We start from the raw sequence: 21,168 nt of genomic DNA, 5'->3' as shown, positions 1-21,168 counted from the left end.
TTTTTCCTTCCACTTTGGGTTGCGACCCATAGTTTGAGAATCGCTGCACTAGGCAATTAAGAGCCTAGGTTGTAAACCGTAGGTCTGTGTGGAAGGAAACTTATATTGGGCGAATCGGACACGCACTGATCGAGAATCTGATTTCGGATTCACTCCATGGGCTCCAGAAGGCTAACCCTAACCCAAGGGCAGCTAAGGTTAGGGTTAGCGAAGGTAGGGGGAGGAGGGGAGGGGAGGCGAAGGCATCCCCCCTCCCTCACCCGTCAAAAAAAGAATAAGGCAAATGTCATAGATTCAACATTGAATCAATGTTGGTATTTCAATAATTAAATGGGAGGAGGGGGGAGGAGGGGGTTGCCCCCCTCCCCCCAACAAGAAAAAAAGAAAAGAAAACGGCAAACTGCATGGATAAAACGTTGAATCAATGTTGTCATTTCAATCATTAAATGGGGGGAGGGGGGGTGTGAGGAGGGGTGTGCCTCCCCCCCTCCCCCCATCAAGAAAAAAGAAAAGAAAAAGGCAAACAGCATAGATTCAATGCTGATTCAATGTTGGCATTTCAATCATTGAATTTGCACCATAGATTCAACGCTGATTCAATGTTGGCATTTCAATCATTGAATTTTGCACTGCAATACAACAGTGATTCAATGTTGAAAAACCATCAGTCTTCAATCGTAACCAAAAATCAACCCTAACGACTATAATTCAACGTTGAATAACCATATTTTGCTATCTGGGACATTACAGTTCATCATTCAACATCCGTCCGAAAAAACTTAAATAAAGGCTTTCAGAAGTTCTGAATCATGTTAAAATATATCATATCTCACCTCCCTTTGCTAAAAAAAACGATGTATTTTCAATATTCCATGGGAAGAAATGCACTGATAATGATGATTATCTCCACTTGAGGCAGCATGCTTGTTTAGAATAGATTGTGCCAAAGACTGGTGTGTACAGTATATGCTTATACTTTTGCATCTAAACAATTGTCATCAATTGTGTCAAGGTATTGGATGACAAATTGTTGAATACAAAAAACATATTTGTGTACTGACAAATGAAGCAAATAAAGCTTATTTGGCATCATTAAAGACATCTAAATGTGTGTGATTTGACTTTTTGTTCAATCTTAACCATAAATGTATGGAGATTACCTATTACTAAAATGTAATCTATTTTGTCTTCACTTATATGGACGATAATCACACAGATAACACATGATTATCTACAGTATTTGTGAACAAACAAAGGTTATGTTGGTGATCTTCACCTTGACAGAAACTTGCATCATTAAATTCACTTTATTAAATCCCAGACTCTTCTCCCTTCTGGCTCCCAAACTGTGGAACGAACTCCCTATTGCAGATAGAACTGTAGACTCACTCACAATCTTAGATAGCATGTTATGTAGACAGATGCAAGATTAATTTGGTGACCTGGCATCCTATATCCTATGTTTGTATAGTTTCAATGTACAGATTATTTATTGATAATATAATGTTTAGACTGATGATATAGGTTTCTTGGTTTACCTATGATCCTAGATTACTGAGGCACTAAACTGTCTCATTTGATGTATTACGTCATTGTTTATCTTGCTTACTGTAAATTGCTCTGGATTAAGAGCGTCTGCTAAATGCCTAAATTGAAAATTATCTTTAGAATAATCAGATTAACAGATCTCTTGCAAACAGTGAAATAGAATGGAAGACAAGTTCACAAAAGGATAACTGTGAAACCTTTAAAAGAATATAATACAATCAAGGTGCATCAGTCAGTCAGCCTACTGTACCGACATTCAATCCTATTGAACTTCATTATATCGTCTCTGTCGCGTGGAAACTCGACAGAGTCCAAAACTGTTACTTTTCAGGTTTGGAATTCAAAAATATCAAAAGTACCAGATCTACAAAGATGCTTTTGTGTGACGCTCTAGTATGATCAAGTACTGTAGGGCAGTCATTTACGAAAAAACATGGAGATAAGAGGTTTCTGCTCGACAGCAACGATATACAGTGTATACAGACACACACACACATACCCTCACCAGTGATTTTATTAAACACACCTCTCCAACTGCATGTTAACACAGTTAATCATAATATGATTGGCCGATATGGCAGCAGCACAATGCATTCAGGCCGGTAGACATGGTCAAGATGATCTGCTGCAGTTTAAACCAGGCAGAATGGGGAAGAAAGGTGATTTCAGTGACTTTGACGTGGCATCATGGCTGTTGGTGTCAAACGGGCCGGTCTGAGTATTTCACAAACTGTATGTACTCTGTCACTGCTTGAGCACTGTGCATAACGGAGTGGCTGCCCCAATGTGAAAGTACTCAGAGAGGTACTTCCTCCCCAGTCCAACTCACACACACACACACACACACACACACACACACACACACACACACACACACACACACACACACACACACACACACACACACACACACACACACACACACACACACACACACACACACACACACACACACACCACTGCCATGCTGTTTTTGTTCTTTCTTTCGTTCTTTCTTTGCACACAGTGAGGTTCCTCGCCTCTCTCAAAGTGTCACCACGTGATCTGTGGTTGTTGAATGCTGTGAAAATACTGATGATATGACCTTACTGTATGTGCAACCGTCTTTATTGTAGTTGAAACATTTTTGGAATTACCTCTCTCCTTCGGTAGACTGAGATAACAGACATGAAACTTACACAATGTAGCTTTAAACTCTAGCATCGCTATTTTAGGGAGAAAAGACCAGAACAAGCACAGAGCCAACTCAGATCAACTTCTACTAAGTACAGTATAGGCAGCGGTGGCCTAAAGGCTAGAGGAGCACGCTTGTTGCCGACGGATTCCCGATTCGAATCCCCGGACCGGCAGGAAAAGTCTGGGTAGGGATGTGAATGACCAACACTCACCCCTCCCCCAACACCACTTAAGTGCCCTTAAGCAAGGCACTGGAGAGTCCAACTGCTCCAGTGGGGATGCTCAGTGGCCAACAGTATAAGAATGATCTATCTTCTGCACCAGCTCCACCTCCCAGGGATGAGTGATTTTTTTTTTTTTTATAATCAAAGAAACTTAAAGATTATTCAAAAAAAGTAATACAAAATCACACCCTGTGTGAAGTGGGCGGTGTCTTGCTAGCTAATCACAATTGGCCAATCACAGCGCAGGATAATTGTACAAATTTCCAAACCTCACTTATAGGGGCGGTTTCACCGCCCAAAAACCTCACTTATAGGGGCGGTTTCACCGCCCAAAAATAACTCGAGTAGATAGATAGTTGCAGCCTTACCTGGAAATGTCCAGGCCTCGTGATGCGATGTCGGACGTCCATCAGGCCCATCTGGAAGGAGAGGAAGATCCCTGCTTGGTCGGCAGCGGGCATCTCCCCCTGCAGACGCAGGTGTTTGACACCCAGCTCCTCCAAAGAGTAATTCAGCTGACTGAATTACTGAGTTGACTGAGTTCACTGTCGCAGCCTTGTTAAAGAACACCAGAGCACTGCCCCCTCCTCCACCTCCACCTAGGGATGTCACCATCATGATATCGTTGCTGTCAGGTGGAAACCTTGTATGTCCAAGAGACTGTTCCTTTTTTAATTAGTATTTAAAAAAAATGTTTTGAAAATAGCAGATCTACAAGCTCACAACGCGTCGCGATGAGACGCGTTGTGAGCTTGTAGATCTGCTATTTTCATCTCTGTTCATTTCATGCAGCTGTTTTTATACAGACGAATGGAAACATTGAGGTAATAATTGTGACAGTCCTACCTCCTGGCTGCATGACCTTCAGGACCCGGTGGAGCTCCAGCACCTTGTCAGCTCCTCTGACCTTCAGGAAGGTGTGCTTCACGTGGGGCATGAGGAAGTGCAGACCCTTGCTCTTCACAGTCACCATGCTGCCCAGGTCTGTCACTTGTAGAGGTTGATCAACAATTCATCCATTTAATCCACTACAACAAATAAGTCATGATCAATATAAAACATATATTCATAATCGATTGTGGGTTGTTTCACCACAATGCAGTACGTTATGTGCTTGTACATCTGCGATTTGTGCTATTTCTGTAGTACAATGAAGGGTTAACTTGAGGGGGTTCCAAATGGACCCGTACAGGTCTATAACTCTGAGAGTCTACACATGTATAGGGGTCCTTGAAAATAAAGAGTTTGAGAACCTGTCATAGACTGACCACATGAACTGTGAGATACACATGAAGGCATGACGTTATTAGACTCCATCTTGTTTTCATGAAACCACATCAGTCTAAGTTCAGACCAAGGAGAGATCTACAAGGTAAAGGGTGACAACCTGAGCCAAATCTAGATTTTCAGGCCTATGAAAATCTAGATCCCCTTACGGGTCCATTTGTACACTCAGAGTTAAATTAGCATTGAGGATTTCACTGTGTAGACTGGGGTCCCAGAGATATGAAAAGGGTTGAGAATCAATGGACTAGAGATCTACTCCCTGTGCAGATCAATGGACACACAATGACATACACTGTATGGAATTGTAAGTAAAATAATAAGGTGACAAACAGTATGTTTTGTATTAATAGAGCACCGAAGTCCTGACGTCACTCGTTCATCCCCAGGTTTGCGGAAGTAATTTCTCTATGGAGAATAACATTGGGTCATCTTAGAATCGTCTCATATAAGAATTGTGGTCCAAAAATAAACACCGCGTGTCGGCGTTATTGTCAGGGAGGAGGTTCTGTATCGTTTATGATAGTCAGTCACTTATATTTGATACAGTCTGTTTCTGGCGAAAATGTAACTAATTTGGCGGAAGTAACATTAGCGTTTTCTCACCGTCAGTTGATGCTTCATATCCATAAGAGTCAACCCGCCGTGGTCATTTGTTTATTTTTGGAACACAGTTCTTATTTGACGCGATATTAAATACGTCTATGGGATTCAGAACGGGGGTGGAAAACTGCGAACCAGGTAGACAAACAAAGGATGTGTAAATGACGTCAGACTTCGGCGGTCTATATACAATGACCATCAAATAATTTGATAAAATACTAAACATTTCTAAAACAATGCAAGCAGCAGTAATGTTTTTACTGTAGCACAGATACCAGCAGGCAGGATGTGGGCCCTGAGACGAGGGTGTGGCTGTACGCTACTGAGCAGGACATGATGATAACACAAAGAAGAAGGATATGGGCACCTGTGGTTGAACACTGTTTCCTGTCATGAGAACAAGGCTAAATGAGCTCAGTCTGTTCTGCCACAGTGAAGACCCATGTAGGACGACACACATACTGGACAAAGTGAGTAAGATCACATTTAAACATAATACATATAATATAGTAATTGTATTGCATGATATATATATATATATATATATATATATATACACAGTACATTATTTGTACATTTTTCAATTCAACCCATTTAGTTGGCTGAGGACTATTCTAAAAACAGTTTTCTAAAAAAAATGAAAAAAGGTTTTTCTGCTATATCCTGTATATAGCAACAACTAATGTAACACAAATGCTGTCCTGGATTGAAAGGTGAAAAAAAAGATAGCTTACAACAGGTTTTAGCTTGAGAAACTTTTATGTGTCCTTCTTTGGTACTGTATGTGTGTTGATCCAGTCAGAAAGAGGTTCAGTAGGATGGAGGAGTCAGGGAGGAGAGGCAGGAGGAGAAAGGAGGTGAACGTGGAGTCACAGGCTGTCACACACCAAGACTCAAGGGAGGCTACAGGACATCAAGGTACACTTTGATACTACAACTAATAATAATAATGATAATGATCACGATGATAATAATAATGATAAATAATAATAGGAATCAATTCCGTACCAACTGTAAATGTCTTCACCAATGTGTTTGTGAAGGTAACACAATTCAGAAAGATTGAAAGTCAACTCCTCTAGGGGAACTGTGATGGTGGCCAACGGTGTCACATTTGACTTGCCAATTCTGGTTAAGAATAATGGCACCCTTTTACTTTCTAAGATCTATTCACATCAATAGCTCACAACAATAAAATATCAAGCGCACATTAAAGTGCGGAGTGCGTAATTATTGTGAGTATCAAATAAAATGGTTTGCAGACTACGCCACTCAGGTTTGTTTTAGGAGCCTAAGAACTCTTCTAACACCTTTCTTTTACAGGCTACACAGGTTCAAGTTTAACCAGGAAGTACTTTGACTTTGAAATTTGAGAACACTTAAAAACCCAGGATAAAACCGACACCGACACAATGGCTAAAAAGGGTGAACATATATTTATTGGAAATTTTCCTAAACAAGCTAGAGGCCTCTATGCCATAAAATACAAATAACAAAGAAAAACACTCATACAAAAATACTAAAATAATCCTATCCTCCTAAGGCGCCACTAACTAACTAAAACTGCGGGTACAAAACAGGCTGTAAAAACTGTGTAAAATATAGCAGGTGCAAATTAGCAGAGCGCAACAATAACTTAATATCAAGCAAAGTGCAAATGCTGCTAAAGTGCTCGATGTGCTATAATAAGTTAAGACAGTTTTTCCTGAGTGCAAATGGGTTTTTTTTCAATGGGGAGTAGACCAAGCAGGTGACATCTTCAGTGTCTTCTAGTTCAACATCATCATCTTCTTAGCTCTGAAATAACAAACGTAAAGCCAGTTCATCTGTTCCAGACAATACACTGCGTGCCTTGACTTAGTAGGTTTTAACAGCTAGTGTTGCTTAAGCCCGTACTCACAACGAAGGCAGCGGAACGCTTATGAGATGGGTTGCGCCTGCAACACTGTAGCCAGCCCTGTCGTCCTCAGCTCGCTCCAGGCCTCACTTCGCTCGATCGGTTTGGTTATGGTTTCACTGCTTCCTCACGCTCTGGTCTCTCGCAGCAGGGCCGGATCTAGGCATGGGCAAGGGGGGGCAATGCCCCCCCCAAATGCCCTGACTGCCCCCCCAAAAAAAATCTTACAATTTTTTTTTTTTTTTTTTTGAAAGTTACATTTATGTCATGATATGAAATGTGAGCTTACCATAATCAAAATAATCCTTAATCATATTCCACCATGTATCATTGCACAATTCAAATAATCCTCTGCCTTGATTTTCCATGGGCAGTGTTGCCAGATATTGCGAGAGAAAGAAGCCTAGGAAAACAAGCCCAAAAGAACAATAGGAAGCAGTATTACACAAACAGCCGAAAAAAAGAAGAAAAAAAAACGTTAAAAAAAATTGCCGCCCCCCCCAGCATTTATTAATGCCCCCCCAGTTCATAATTTCTGTATCCGGGCCTATCTCGCAGGGTTCTGTATGGAGCCGCACACCGGAGTCCTCCATCTCTATCGTGTGAGTGCTCGCCCTCGGTTCCTTCTATCCGCCCCACTGCACTCACTTTGCACCGCTGCCACAAACAATACTCAACCTTCTCCTTCCTCAGTCGCTTTTTGAATGAAGCGGCTGCTTCACTCTGTCAGGGCACCGCTCCTTGCTCTGTGATTGGCCGTTAATGACGTTGTTCGCTCAGGGATTGGGTCGTGACTCGTGGGGGCCACGCCCGAGTGTCCGTCAGCTCACAGCTGATAACTGTCAATGTCACTCAATTGCCTGTTAAGTGGCTTGGGGACTGGGGGAAAACATTGTCCAACAATAAAATGCACATATTACATTTTAGATCATCATACAAAGGCTTAAAAAGGGGTTAAGAGATGAAAAAATATACAATAAATAAATAACAGAAATTAATAATAATACCCCGTTTTCCCCCCTGTCACAGAACCTGTGACGGCTGCCGGAAGTTGGGGTACCTTATGCGGGAAAAAAAATATAATATATAAATATTTCTGCCATAAGTAGCATGTGAGGGCTCAAACCATTATATTATTTCATTAGTCTGAATCCAAGCATTTATTTTTGCACCAAAACCACTCCTTGACGAAAACCAATGTTTTTGTGTGAAAATATACAGTATATTGCTGGGTGCTTGCATGTGAATAAGACTAAAACATTCTGCTCCACATTGTCAAATGCCTCAGGACTCAAGGTCACATGGTACGTCCAGAGGGTTCCCCGGGGGGAGTGGAGGAGTGTAGCACTAGCAGTGCTGCAGGGTGGCCCTCAGGTGGGTAGAGGGGAGCATCAGGAGAGGGTGTAGGTGTGGACGTCAGTGAGGGAGTGTAGCAGGGCTTGGTTCCACCTCAGGTGGGTAGAGGGGGGTCTGGGTGGGTGTAGGTGTGGACGTATACCTGGAAGCCCAGGGAGACATTTTTTCTTGGTAAGGAATTTATTCCAAGATTGTTCATGTTTCTGATAATATTCCCTGACTATTATCGGTATTGTTGTTTACGAGCAAATAAATTGCAAATTAAGTCACTTGGCTCAATAAAAATAATAGAATAGAAAATCCCAAAACTATTTTGTCTTTTATTTGTTTTACTGCATGCACCTGCCTGTGAGAGCGAGGGAGAGAAGACAATAGAGCAAGTGAACAGGAGAATGGAAGGGAGAGCGTATAGTTATTCAATATTTCTATCTAATAGCGTACAATACAATACAGTTGAAATGCTATGGAAATGTTGAATAATCTCCACGCATCACCTTAATGTGGAGTGTCACGGCTGAGGGTGTAATCATAATAATAATAATAATGTTGAACCAATGACAATGAAAAGAAACATTATGAATGTGTTTTATTTCTCTTTTCGTTTCACGATGTGACATTTTTGAGAAAGTCAGGTGTATGTTGTAAAGTGAAAAGATGTTCAACTGCATTATTGTACATCAGACATTTTAACTTTTCCGCAGAAATGGAAGGTGAAGGGTTCTGAGTCCGTTGCACTAAATCACTTTACTATGTAATACTAACTCTGTTCTTTTAAATAAAACGTTTAAGTGTGTTGTATTCATATTGTTCAGGCGTCCGAGGACTGATCATCCAGAGAGAAATCGTCAGATGGCTAGCAGTGTGTCTGATGCTGTTGACTGTTCTGTTTATGGTCAGAACTACAGGCATGATCATTGACTGTGAGTATCAGTTTGTCAAACATTAGACATATAAAATAAATAAAATGTCGACTCTGTTCTATTTGTGGTGAGAGCTACATGCATGGTCATTGACTGTGAGTATCAGCTGGTGTAGCACGTAAGGAGACGCTACATTCTTATCCATGTTGAGATCTATTAACATTAAAACACCTGATCAGGAACATTGAGGTTTCTTCTCAAAGCTCCTTTTTACACTCCTTTTGATGCTCCACCTCATCATGAACAGTAGCAACAACTGTGTTTATCATCACCTTTTGGTCCTTTACAGATCATTCAGACAATAACCTGTTGATCCTTTACAGATCATTCAGACAATAACCAGACCAATTGTGACAACCTTAAAGACCAGATTGACACCAAATACAACCACCTGACCACCAAATACTACAACCTGACCCTGGAGAAAGACCAGCTTGACACCAAATACAACCACCTGACCACCAAATACTACAACCTGACCCTGGAGAAAGAGCAATTGCAAAGTGAATTAAACCACCTTAAGAGAGAGAAAGCAGGTGAGAGAGGTTACAATCCTTTTCTGAATGAATATTAATTTGAGTATTATTATGGATATCTTAATTATTGTCAAGCATGTAGTGGCACAAACAGAGAATAAACCCTCATCATTTCTGGTTTATCACATCTGTCATAGAAACATAATGTAAAGATTTAGTTTTTCTTCCTCATAGTCAGATATACAATATATCATTCTGCTAACATTACTCAGGTCATCTCTTACTCACGTTTTGTATCAGAATCAGAATCAGATTTATTGTCACATCACAGGTTTACAGGAGTAAAAAAGTGGGTGAAATTCGTTTTTCTATCGCTTTTCCATAAATAAAGAAAGGGGAAGATGAAGGGGGCAAGGGGGAAGAGAGATCAATCAAAGAAAACAAACAAGTATTGACTACTATTAAAATGATCAGTTCATTGAAAATCTATAATTAAAACTCTTGTTTGATGTTTAGTCAAATCGTGTCCCATTGGATGGAAGAAGTTTGGATGTAGCTGTTATTATGGATCTACTGAAGGGAAAACCTGGGATGAAAGCAGAGCAGAATGTCAGAAGACTGGGGCTGATCTGGTGATCATTAACAGTCAGGAAGAACAGGTTAGTGTGTGTGTGTGTGTGTGTGTGTGTGTGTGTGTGTGTGTGTGTGTGTGTGTGTGTGTGTGTGTGTGTGTGTGTGTGTGTGTGTGTGTGTGTGTGTGTGTGTGTGTGTGTGTGTGTGTGTGTGTGTGTGTGTGCTGTAATTCTGTGGTTACAGTGAAATCCTGAATGTATTAGAGAAAATTCATTATTGTTCAATTATCCACACATTATCAGAAATTCGTCAAAGGATTGATGAGCACCAATGGAGCATATTGGATTGGTCTAAAAACAACCGCAGGAGAATGGACATGGGTGGACGGAACTCCACTGACAATACGGTGAGACATTTTATTAGTTTTTATATTATAATTCTATTGAAGTCACTGAAATGTGAGTGACTGAGTGGATGTGATTAAAATACATCATGTTTATTCCGCAGGAACTGGGTCAGTGGATATCCTGTTAACGATAGAGACAGGAACTGTGCATACTGGCTCCTCTGGTACGGATGGTATAATGGGGTGTGTTCAGAAAAGAGAGGATTGATCTGTGAGAAGATGTATTTATCTTAATTTCATTGATGAAACCGCAGCTCAATTAGTGTTCTTCAAGTTAAACAGTCGTATTTAGTATTGAAACTGAGGAAAACGGTTGTATCCATAATCACATTAATACAAACCACCACTAGGGTGGTTATTCATTTACAGTAGCTTAAAGGAGTAGTTCACCCCCCAAAAAACGTATTATCTATCAATTACACACCCCATGAAGCCTTGAATTCATGAAGTTTTGTTTTTGGTTTTATTGCATTCCTAAACCAATAATTTGATGACCGGGTCATCGGTCAATAGGAGACTCCGCCGGTTATCAAATTATTGGCTCAGGAATGCGGGGGAAAAAACAAAAAAAGTGTCCATGAATTCAAAGCTTCATGGGGAGTGTAATTGATAGAAAATAAGTAATTTTCGGGATGAACTACTCCTTTAATGTGTTTAGGGTTATGTTGTTTTTGAAGAGTAAATATCCAGTAAGTAACTCTGAAGACAACTACTTGGGTGGTGGATGGTATAATGAGAAATGTTCAGATAAAAGAGCCTGGATCTGTGAGAAGATATATTCATCTTAACTTCATTGATGAAACTGTAGCTTAGTGTTCTGCTTTGTCAAGTTAAACAGTACTAATTAGTTGAGAAACTGAAAACAAAAACAACAAAAAAACGGTTGTATCCATAATCACATTTATACAAAACACCAACTATTATGACTTAGCAACGTGTATTTTGCTTTAACCACTTAAACCCTATTTAATTAGTAATCTAATACTTAGTTGACCGGGGTCAGCTCTTGTTTCCCTCTACACCAAATCTCTTTGCTGAAAATAGCTGATCTACAAGCTGACGTGTCACAAGGTGATGCGTTGTGAGCTTGTAGATGTACCCCCGGAATATGGATTCTACATGCTAGAGTTCATGTGGTTAAGGATATAATTAATGTTTACACCATCAATGTGGAAGTGAGGAACACATTACAGTTCATCATTCATATATGTCGGAAAAAACTTTAAAAAAGGATTTCAGGGGTTCTGAATGATGTTAAAATATATCATATCTCACCTCCCTTTGCTCAAAAATAAGTTTGGATGTGGTAAGGAGCATGTATTGTGCTAAAATGGGCCTTCATAACTTCCATAAGGGTCAACTGTATTTTCAATATTCCATGGGAAGAAATGCACTGATAATGATGATTTTCTCCACTTGAGGCAGCATGCTTGTTTAGAATAGATATGCTCACTTTTGCATCTCAATAATTGTGTCAAGGTATTGGATGACAAATTGTTGAAAAAAAAATATTGTGTACTGACTAATGAAGAAAATAAAGCTTATTTGGCATCATTAAAGGACATCTAAATGTGTGTGATTTGCATTTGATTTTTTTTTCTTAACATTTTGAATTCAACCTTAACCATAAATGGAGGTTACCTTTGCTAAAATGTAATCTATTTTGTCTTCACTTATACGGATGATAAGATACAAATCATACACATAACACATGATTATCTATTTGTGAACAAAGATTATGTTGGTGATCTTCACCTTGACAGAAACTTGCATCATTAAATTCACTTCATTAAATCCCAGACTCTCCCTTCTGGCTCCCAAACTGTGGAACAAACTCCCCATTGCAGTTAGAACTGTAGACTCACTCCCAATCTTCCACCGTAATCTGAAGACTCACCTCTTCAGACTCCACCTTAGCCCGTAGCACATGACCCATCCTTGAAGACCATGCAGTCTTATGCAAATTGAAAGGTTAAAATGTAATTTAGATAGCATGTTATGTAGACAGATGCCAGGTTCATTTGGTGACCTGGCATCCTATAGTTTCTATAGTTTCAATATACAGATTATTTATTGACATTATGTTTAGAATGATGATAGGTTCTTGGTTTCTTGTAGTTAGGCAATACACTGTCTCTATGCATTTGATGTATTACTTTGTGTTTATCTTGTTTACTAGTCTGTAAATCGCTTTGGATTAAGAGCGTCAGCTAAATACCTAGATTGTAAATTATCTTTAAAATAATCAGAGTAACAGATCTTGCAAACAGTGAAATAGAATGGAAGACATGTTCACAAAAGCATAACTGTGAACCCCTTTTAAAAAATAATACAATCAAGGTGCATCAGTCAGTCACTGCCTACTGTCATTCATTCAGGCAGAACTTCATTATATCGTCTCTGTCAGGTGGAAAATGTCCAAAACTGTTCAAATTAAAAAATATCAAAAAATCTACAAACTAAAAACGCAGCATTTCGCGCTGCATTTCAAGCTTGAAGATCTGCTACTTTTTGATGCCTTTGTGTGACTGTAGTATGATGAGGTACTGTAGGGCGTTAATTTATGAAAAATATATTTAGTGTATATAGAGACACAACTGCATGTTAACGCAGTTAATCATAATATGATTGGCCGATATGGCAGCAGCACAATGCATTCAGGCCGGTAGACATGGTCAAGATGATCTGCTGCAGTTTAAACCAGGCAGAATGGGGAAGAAAGGTGATTTCAGTGACTTTGAACGTGGTATCATGGTTGTTGGTGCCAAACGGGCCGGTCTGAGTATTTCACAAACTGTATGTACCCTGTCACTGCATGAGCACTGTGCATAACGGAGTGGCTGCCCCAATGTGAAAGTATACTCAGCGAGGTACTTCCTCCCCAGTCCAACACACACACACACACACACACACACACACACACACACACACACACACACACACACACACACACACACACACACACACACACAACACACACACACACACACACACACACACACACACACACACACACACACACACACACACACACACACACACACACAAACCACGAAGAAAACAGCCATGCTGCTTTCTTTCTTTCTTTCGTTCTTTCTTTCTTTCTTTTTTTGCAGACAGTGAGGTTTCTGGCCTGTCTCAAAGTGTCATCACGTGATCAGAATGAGTCAGATTGCTGTGAGGTCACTGATCATGTGATCTGTGGTTGTTGAATGTTTAAACATAGTCGCAATCACCTCTCTCCTTCGGTAGACTGAGATAACAGACATGAAACTTACACAATGTAGCTTTAACCCCTAGCATCCCTATTCTAGGGAGAAAAGACCAGAACAAGCATGCACAGACCCAACTCAGATCAGTATAGTATAGGCAGCGGTGGCCTAAAGGCTAGAGGAGCGCGCTTGTTGCTGATGGATTCGCGATTCGATTCCCCGGACCGGCAGGAAAAGTCTGGGTAGGAATGTGAATGACCAACACTCACCGCTCCCCCAACACCACTTAAGTGCCCTTAAGCAAGGCACTGAACCCCCAACTGCTCCAGTGGGGCTGCTCAGTGGCCAACAGTATAAGAATGTGGTTGTACCCAGGCTTTAATGTTCAGTTCCCAGGTTTTAATGTACGTGGGTCTGTAAGTGCAGAGTGTTGCTGAAAAAGAACACAGGTTTAAATGGTTAACCAATGGTGAACTTTACTACCTATGCCTCTCCAATCAGTCAAGCAAAGCCCTTAGTTCTACTCCTCTGGTGCCAGTATTTTGGGGTTATGGTTCATGGATAGCAGACTCTACTAATTTGAGTTTAGGTTCATGGATGTCAGACTCCATCCCCGGTAGGTTGGTTCTCCTCCTGGCAGAGGTATCAGGTCTCTATCTTCTGCACCAGCTCCACATCCCAGGGATGAGTGATGAAGCTGAGCCCCTCCCCGTCCTCCGCGGTCTCACCCGCCCCACCCTGTGGATGTAGTCCGTCACTGACTCTGGGAAGTCATAGTTGACCACCAGGTGGACCCTGGAAAGTAAGGGGTGCGACAGTTAATCAAACTAATCGATTAAAATCGATCAAAAAGCACAAAACTGCCGATCTGCAAGCTCACAACACGTCGCAATGCAACGTGTTGTGAGCTTGTAGAACTACTGTTTTTGCTTGTAGATTTCCTTTTTTTCCCTATTGGGTTGCACAGATTTTTGCTATTTCTGTAATACAATTTAGTATTCAATTGGTCTTAAGTGGTTAAACAGTCTGAGTCCCATTTAAATCTTTTTGTGTCGATTCATAGACATTTATTTATATTTTATAATCAAAGAAAACGCACTTAACGATTATTCGAAAAAAGTAATCAAAAATAACTAGAGTAGATAGATAGTTGCAGCCTTAACTGGAAGTGTCCAGGCCTCGTGATGCGATGTCGGACGTCCATCAGGCCCTTTTGGAAGGAGAGGAAGATCCCTGCTTGGACGGCAGCGGGCATCTCCCCCTGCAGACGCAGGTGTTTGACACCCAGCTCCTCCAGAGAGTAATTCAGCTGACTGAATTACTGAGTTGACTGAGTTGACTGTCGCAGCCTTGTTAAAGAACACCAGAGCACTGCCCCCTCCTCCACCTCGACCTATAGGGATGTCACCATGATGATATCGTTGCTGTCAGGTGGAAACCTTGTATATCCAAGAGACCGTTCCTTTTTTAATTATAATTTTAAAAAATAGCAGATCTACAAGCTCACAACGCGTTGCGATGTGATGCGTTGTGAGCTTGTAGATCTGCTATTTTCATCTCTGTTCATTTCATGCAGCTGTTTTTATACAGACGAATGGAAACATTGAGGTAATAATTGTGACAGTCCTACCTCCTGGCTGCATGACCTTCAGGACCCGGTGGAGCTCCAGCACCTTGTCAGCTCCTCTGACCTTCAGGAAGGTGTGCTTCACGTGGGGCATGAGGAAGTGCAGAGCCTTGCTCTTCACAGTCACCATGCTGCCCAGGTCTGTCACCTGTAGAGGTTCAACAATTCATCTATTTAATCAACTACAACAAATAAGCCATGATCAATATAAAACATATATTCATAATCGATTGTGGGTGGGAGTTGTTTCACCACGATGCAGTACGTTATGCGCTTGTACATCTGCGATTTGTGCTATTTCTGTAGTACAATGAAGGGTTACTTGAGGGGGTTCCAAATGGTGTACAGATCTATAACTCTGAGAGTGTACAAATGTATACGGGTCCTCGAAAATAAAGAGTTTGAGAACCTCTGTCATAGACTGACCACATGAAGCGTGAGATACACATGATAGCCATGACGTTATTAGACTCCATCTTGTTTTCATGAAACCACTTCAGTTCAGACCAAGGAGAGATCTAGAAGGTAATGGGTGACAGCCTGAGCCAAATCTAGATTTTCAGGCCTATGAAAATCTAGATCCCCTTACAGGTCCATTTGGTTCCATTTGTACACTCAGAGTTGAAATAGCTTTGAGGATTTCACTGTGTATACATAGTGAAATCCTCAAAGACTGGGGTCCCAGAGATATGAAAAGGGTTGAGAATCAATGGACTAGGAGATCTACTCCCTGTGCAGATCAATGGATACACAATGACATACACTGTACAGAATTGTACAATTCACCTTATAAAATAATAAGGTGAAATACAGTACGTTTGTTTTGTATCACTATACAATGACCATCAAGTCATTTGATAAAATACTAAATATCTATAAAACAATGCAAGCAGCACTGGTGTTTTTACTGTAGCACAGATAACAGCAGGCAGGATGTGCACATCCTCCCTGCTGTTATGTCAAGTAGGGCTGGACAAAGATGTTCATATTTTCTGTACAGTAGTAGGACTGTTGACAATGTCAGTAAGTTACTTGAAGCAGACGGCACACTGAATTGGACACACTACTATGGTCATAACAACATGTCCCTGATGTTTAATATGTGTCTCGTGTGGTGCTGCAGTAACATACTGTATCACTTTACAATAAATAAACTGCTTCCACTTTGCTCCTTAATCATTATGCTTAACAAGGAAGATGCCCCCGAGCACGGTCAATACATTTTGTTTTTATGCCATAGATGCTTTGCCAAGACGATGGATTCAAACCCCTAGACTCCACGGTGGTGGGCAGGTACTTTTACCACCTGTGAGAAGAATACAAATATGAAATATGTCCAAATGAAGCTTTGTTAAATGTGTATTTTGCGACCTAACTTAATCTATGCATGTTTTCGTGGTGTGGTCATTACTTGCAGTCGAGACCAGGCTGTTGGATGAAACATTTGTATACTGCTTTTATCCCCTGCTATAAATGAAAATGTATTTGGGCTCAAATTTCATCAAAATGAAAATGACCCATGAGGTTCTGATATGAAGAATGTTTGAAGATGCAGTGCTATATATTCTCCGTGGGTGTGTGTGCGTGCGTGCGTGTGTGCGTGCGTGCGTGCGTGCGTTTGCGCGTGCGTTCGAATGCAGCTGGCTGGCAGGCTAGCAGGCTGGCCTGGTGTAGGTGTTTGTGGTTTTCCGTCTTACTTACTGCACTTACAATACTTCCTTATTGTCAATATCACTATTGTAACAACCAGCCACAGACAGACATGGTCACATTTTACTGAAGTATCTTTGTAGGCTATTTATCTAGTAATGATGTAAAGTATAGATATAGATAATCAATACATGAGAGGAATATACAACATAGTTACAGTTTGTAGTCAATAGAAGCCTCTCATCCTTGTAATATGGCTACAGATATTTATGCCATTCCAGACTTGACAAAGAAGGTGAGAAAGAGAGATGGACGCAGAGGACAGAGAGGTGAGGACACTGAGGACAGTGTACAGTTGGAGGAGAGAGGAGAGAGGGAGGACAGAGTGGTGGACATCTATGAGAGTGTGGACGGCATCCTCTCTGGACCACAGGAGGACATGAGGGACAACACAGCAGGAACACACACTCAGGGTGAGTTGGACAACATACTAACGAAAAAGTACAATTACTTAGTATATATCCTTCACAATCACTTTCTTTGAAGTGTAAAAGTATCTTTTAGAGAGAATGTCAGTTGAAATTATTTGTATCCGGTAGGGTGTGGCTGAGGCTTTAAGACTTTTCTCTCTCAGTGTATTTCATATTTTTATTGAAGGGATAGCAGCATCTGATTATCGAGGGGGTCCCATAAAAACATGAACAACAGATAGATACATACATACAATACAAGTATACAGATGCATTCATACACAGATATCTTGCTCACCCTCTCCCAACCATCCCACCAACCACCACACCATCAGCTGTTAAACAACGGAAGAGAAGTTTATATATCCTTACAAGTACAGTCAATTTAGAAGCATATAGGCTGTATCAAGATGTGAATAGGGAAGTCCTGAAGCGACAGAAGGATGTAAAGGATCTAAGAGATAGAGGAAGATTATTCTAATGAAATGGAGCTTTGTAGCAGAATGACGAATGCACACCTACAGTAGTACTGTAGTAGCTGGACCATTACAGGCCTCTCTGCAGAGATGTACTTTGTGTTTCTGTCTCTCAGTGTCAGTAAACCTAGCAGATTTACTTTGTGTTTTTGTCTCTCAGTGACTGCAAACCTAATGGATGAACAGATATACTTTATATTTGTGTCTTTCAGTGACTGTAAACCTAGCAGATTAATTGATTGATTGATTGATTGATTGATTGATTGATTGATTGATTGATTGATTGATTGATTGATTGATTGATTGATTGATTGATTGATTGATTGATTGATTGATTTGATTGATTTGATCGATTTGATTGATTTGATTGACTGAATACTTTATTAACAGATTTGTAAATAATACAGATGTATGTTACGATGGTTGTTAAAATGATAACACAAAAAGCAATGGGGCTGTACGGAGGATAAACTTTCTTTTCATTCCAGATTAGGGTATTGTGTGAGGTCTGGTGGTGTAATGTTATTGGGGCGTTGTGACGGAAGTGCTGTTTTGCGGATTGCATGTAGCTTTTCTGTATGGTTCAGCTGACTGATGTTTTTTTTTGTTTAGTTTTTCTCGTTTAAGTTCCTGTTTTTGGTTTTGTGTATTATTGTTGTTTTTCTTTTACTTGTATCTTATTTCTTGTAAGTCTTGCAAGACTCTTGTCCTTTGTGTTTTCATTTGGGGGGGAAAAAACAAACTAACTGATTATTAACTATTTTTCTTCATTGGGCTATATATGAGGCAATGTATTCTTGATATATATGCAAGAAATGCTTCTGTCAAAATCCAATAAACAAATGTTTTTTTTTTTAATCATCAAGACATACAATAATATACACTATGTACAAGACATCATTAACGTTAGGAGTAATGAACGTATAAACTTCAAATATGTACAAAAAAAAACAAAAACGTGCATTGTGGCCTTGAATAGAACTTTAAAATTCTGTTCAGCTCACAACCCAGACATTGTCATTGAAATTGTCAGGGTGAGTTGGACAACATACAGTACTAACGAAAAAGTACAAAAACAAGACATTGACTTCTCTTCAGGAAAATATTCAGATTTAATTCTTAATTCTTTTGCAGTTAATAAAGTATATATCCTTCATCCTTCATCTTTGAAGTGTAAAAGTATCTTTTAGAGAGAATGTTATTAGAGAAATTATTTGTATCCGGTTGGGTGTGGCTGTGGCTTTAAGACTTTTCTCTCTCAGTGTATTTCAGATTTTTATTGAAGGGATAGCCCCTGAGATGCAGCATCTGATTATTGAGGGGGTCCCATAAAAACATCAACAACATATGGATACGTACATACAATACAATACAACTATACAGATACATTCATACATAGATATCTTGCTCACCCTCTCCCACCCACCCCACCAATCTAACAGTTGCGGGGGTCATTTGGGCATCAATTTAGAAGATTATCCTAGGGCTAGTTACAAATGGCAGACAGGTGCTCTTTTATGGGGATTTTGAAGGAGGGTAAGGAGTTACACTTTTTGATGTTTGTTGGGGGGGCATTCCACATTTTGGTGGCATAGCAGTAGAACAAATTTGTCCCCATGTTTGTAGATATACAAACATGTTTTAGATGTACTTTGTGTTACAGGACAGAGTTCTAAAACAGTGAGTCCTCTCAAAGTGGTGGCAGTGTGTCTGGGGATGCTGTGTCTTATACTGCTGGGTGGCATCATTGGCCAGGCTGTGCAACGTGAGTATGGTGAGATTTTATTTATTACCATTTATCTTATCTGTTGGAACTACAAAGGCCACCACAGCATTAACCAACTTACAATTTTATATTCAGATATTTATCAGAAGCTCTTATACAGAGCTAATAAATGCTAGATCAGAATGAGCAGAGGAAAAAGCCACAGCTTGATGTGAATTCTATTTTCAATCTAGACAGATACACCTTGATATTCAAGTGTCATATTAGCTACACAAAATGAGTTTAAACAAATATGATATAAATATAAAATTGAAGACTGAAAGCGGGATGAAAACGTAGGCTGAGTTTATAGTTTTTCTTTCTCCAGTTCAGGTTAAAAACTATAGGAGGCTCCAACTATGGAACTACAATAGCCTTCCTCACCATCTTGTTCAGTGTGTTAATGGCCCATGTGTCGTCGTCCCCCCTTCCCCCAGTTAGTTTTGTGTGTATTGTTGTTTGCATCTTCAAAATAAGATGCAGAAAGTAGAGTTAACAAGTTATGCATGTATAGAAAGAGTTTTCGTCTCAAAGCTTCTTTTCCACACAGATGCTTCACCTCATCATGAACGGTAACAACAACAACAACTGTGTTTATCATCACCTGTCATCAATCCTTTACAAATCATTCAGACAATAACCTGTCGGTCCTTTACAGATCATTCAGACAATAGCCAGACCAACTGTAACAACCTAACCTTGGAGAAAGAGCTGCTTGACACCAAATTCAACCACCTGACCCAGGAGAAAGAGATGCTTGACACCAAATTCAACCACCTGACCCAGGAGAAAGAGCTGCTTGACACCAAATTCAACCACCTGACCCAGGAGAAAGAGCAGCTTGACACCAAATACAACCACCTGACCACCAAATGCTACAACCTGACCCAGGAGAAAGAGCAGCTTGACACCAAATTCAACCACCTGACCCTGGAGAAAGACCAATTGCTAAGTGAATTAAACCAGCTTAAGAGAGAGACAGCAGGTGAGGGAGGTTACAATCCTTTTCTGTATGAATATTAATTTTGTATCTTAATTATTGTCAAGCATGTATAGTATAGACTACGTGACAACCAGGAATAGATTGGTGACCACCGGAGAGACGGGTGACAGCCGGAATGTAGACGGCATCCGGGAGCAGTTTGGGTTGGCGCCCCAGTCTGTGTCTTCCGTGAGGAAGAAGCCCAACAAATCCACGGTGAGGCCTTTGGGAGGACCATTCAAGTAAGACGCAAGGGAGCCTGCAGTACCACCACGGGCCATGGTGGTCATTGCAGTACCATCACGGGCCAAGACACCATCACACCAGAATGAAATGTTTGGAGCAGGGGAGTCTGGTGCAACGCTCAGGTCCTGGACCTGGTGAGACGAAGGAGGAGCCCGGCCAGGAGACAACCCACAGAGCCTAGTCCCTCCACGTGCCAGAGCCTCCCCGAGTCCCGGCAGAGTATTTCCGGAGAAGCGGACTGAGTGGCCCTGTCTTGCCCTATAGGACTGACCGTGGG

The 21,168-nt window shown here is 40.6% G+C and overlaps 2 protein-coding genes across 4 annotated transcripts; both read left to right on the top strand.

Annotated features, from left to right (window-relative positions):
* Positions 1–5,256: 5,256 nt before the first annotated feature.
* On the top strand, positions 5,257–11,867 carry LOC308084821 (uncharacterized protein). Of its 3 annotated transcripts, none has more exons than XM_080427744.1 (7): positions 5,257–5,305; positions 5,634–5,753; positions 8,901–9,008; positions 9,341–9,544; positions 10,001–10,149; positions 10,360–10,463; positions 10,565–11,867. In XM_080427744.1, exons 2-7 carry the CDS (start codon positions 5,654–5,656, stop codon positions 10,695–10,697), a joined length of 798 nt encoding a protein of 265 aa, XP_080283870.1. In that variant the 5' UTR covers positions 5,257–5,305; positions 5,634–5,653; the 3' UTR covers positions 10,698–11,867. The 3 variants fall into 3 exon arrangements, with proteins under 3 accessions (XP_080283870.1, XP_080283869.1, XP_080283868.1); XM_080427743.1 differs by having other exon boundaries at positions 9,332–9,544; positions 10,001–10,143; XM_080427742.1 differs by having other exon boundaries at positions 9,332–9,544.
* Positions 11,868–17,061: 5,194 nt separating this feature from the next.
* LOC308087983 (uncharacterized protein) lies at positions 17,062–20,486 on the top strand (the record flags this gene model as incomplete). The annotated part of the gene is made up of 4 exons (XM_080432261.1): positions 17,062–17,425; positions 19,562–19,672; positions 20,322–20,418; positions 20,450–20,486. Exons 1-4 carry the CDS (start codon positions 17,206–17,208, stop codon positions 20,484–20,486), a joined length of 465 nt encoding a protein of 154 aa, XP_080288387.1. The 5' UTR covers positions 17,062–17,205.
* Between the last annotated feature and the right edge of the window lie 682 nt (positions 20,487–21,168).

This window comes from Gymnoscopelus braueri (genome assembly GCF_963280865.1).
Source record: "Gymnoscopelus braueri genome assembly, chromosome: 1".
Classification (NCBI taxonomy): domain Eukaryota; kingdom Metazoa; phylum Chordata; class Actinopteri; order Myctophiformes; family Myctophidae; genus Gymnoscopelus; species Gymnoscopelus braueri.
The sequence above is the reverse complement of the archived record's forward strand: the minus strand, read 5'-3'. Positions and strand labels throughout refer to the sequence as shown.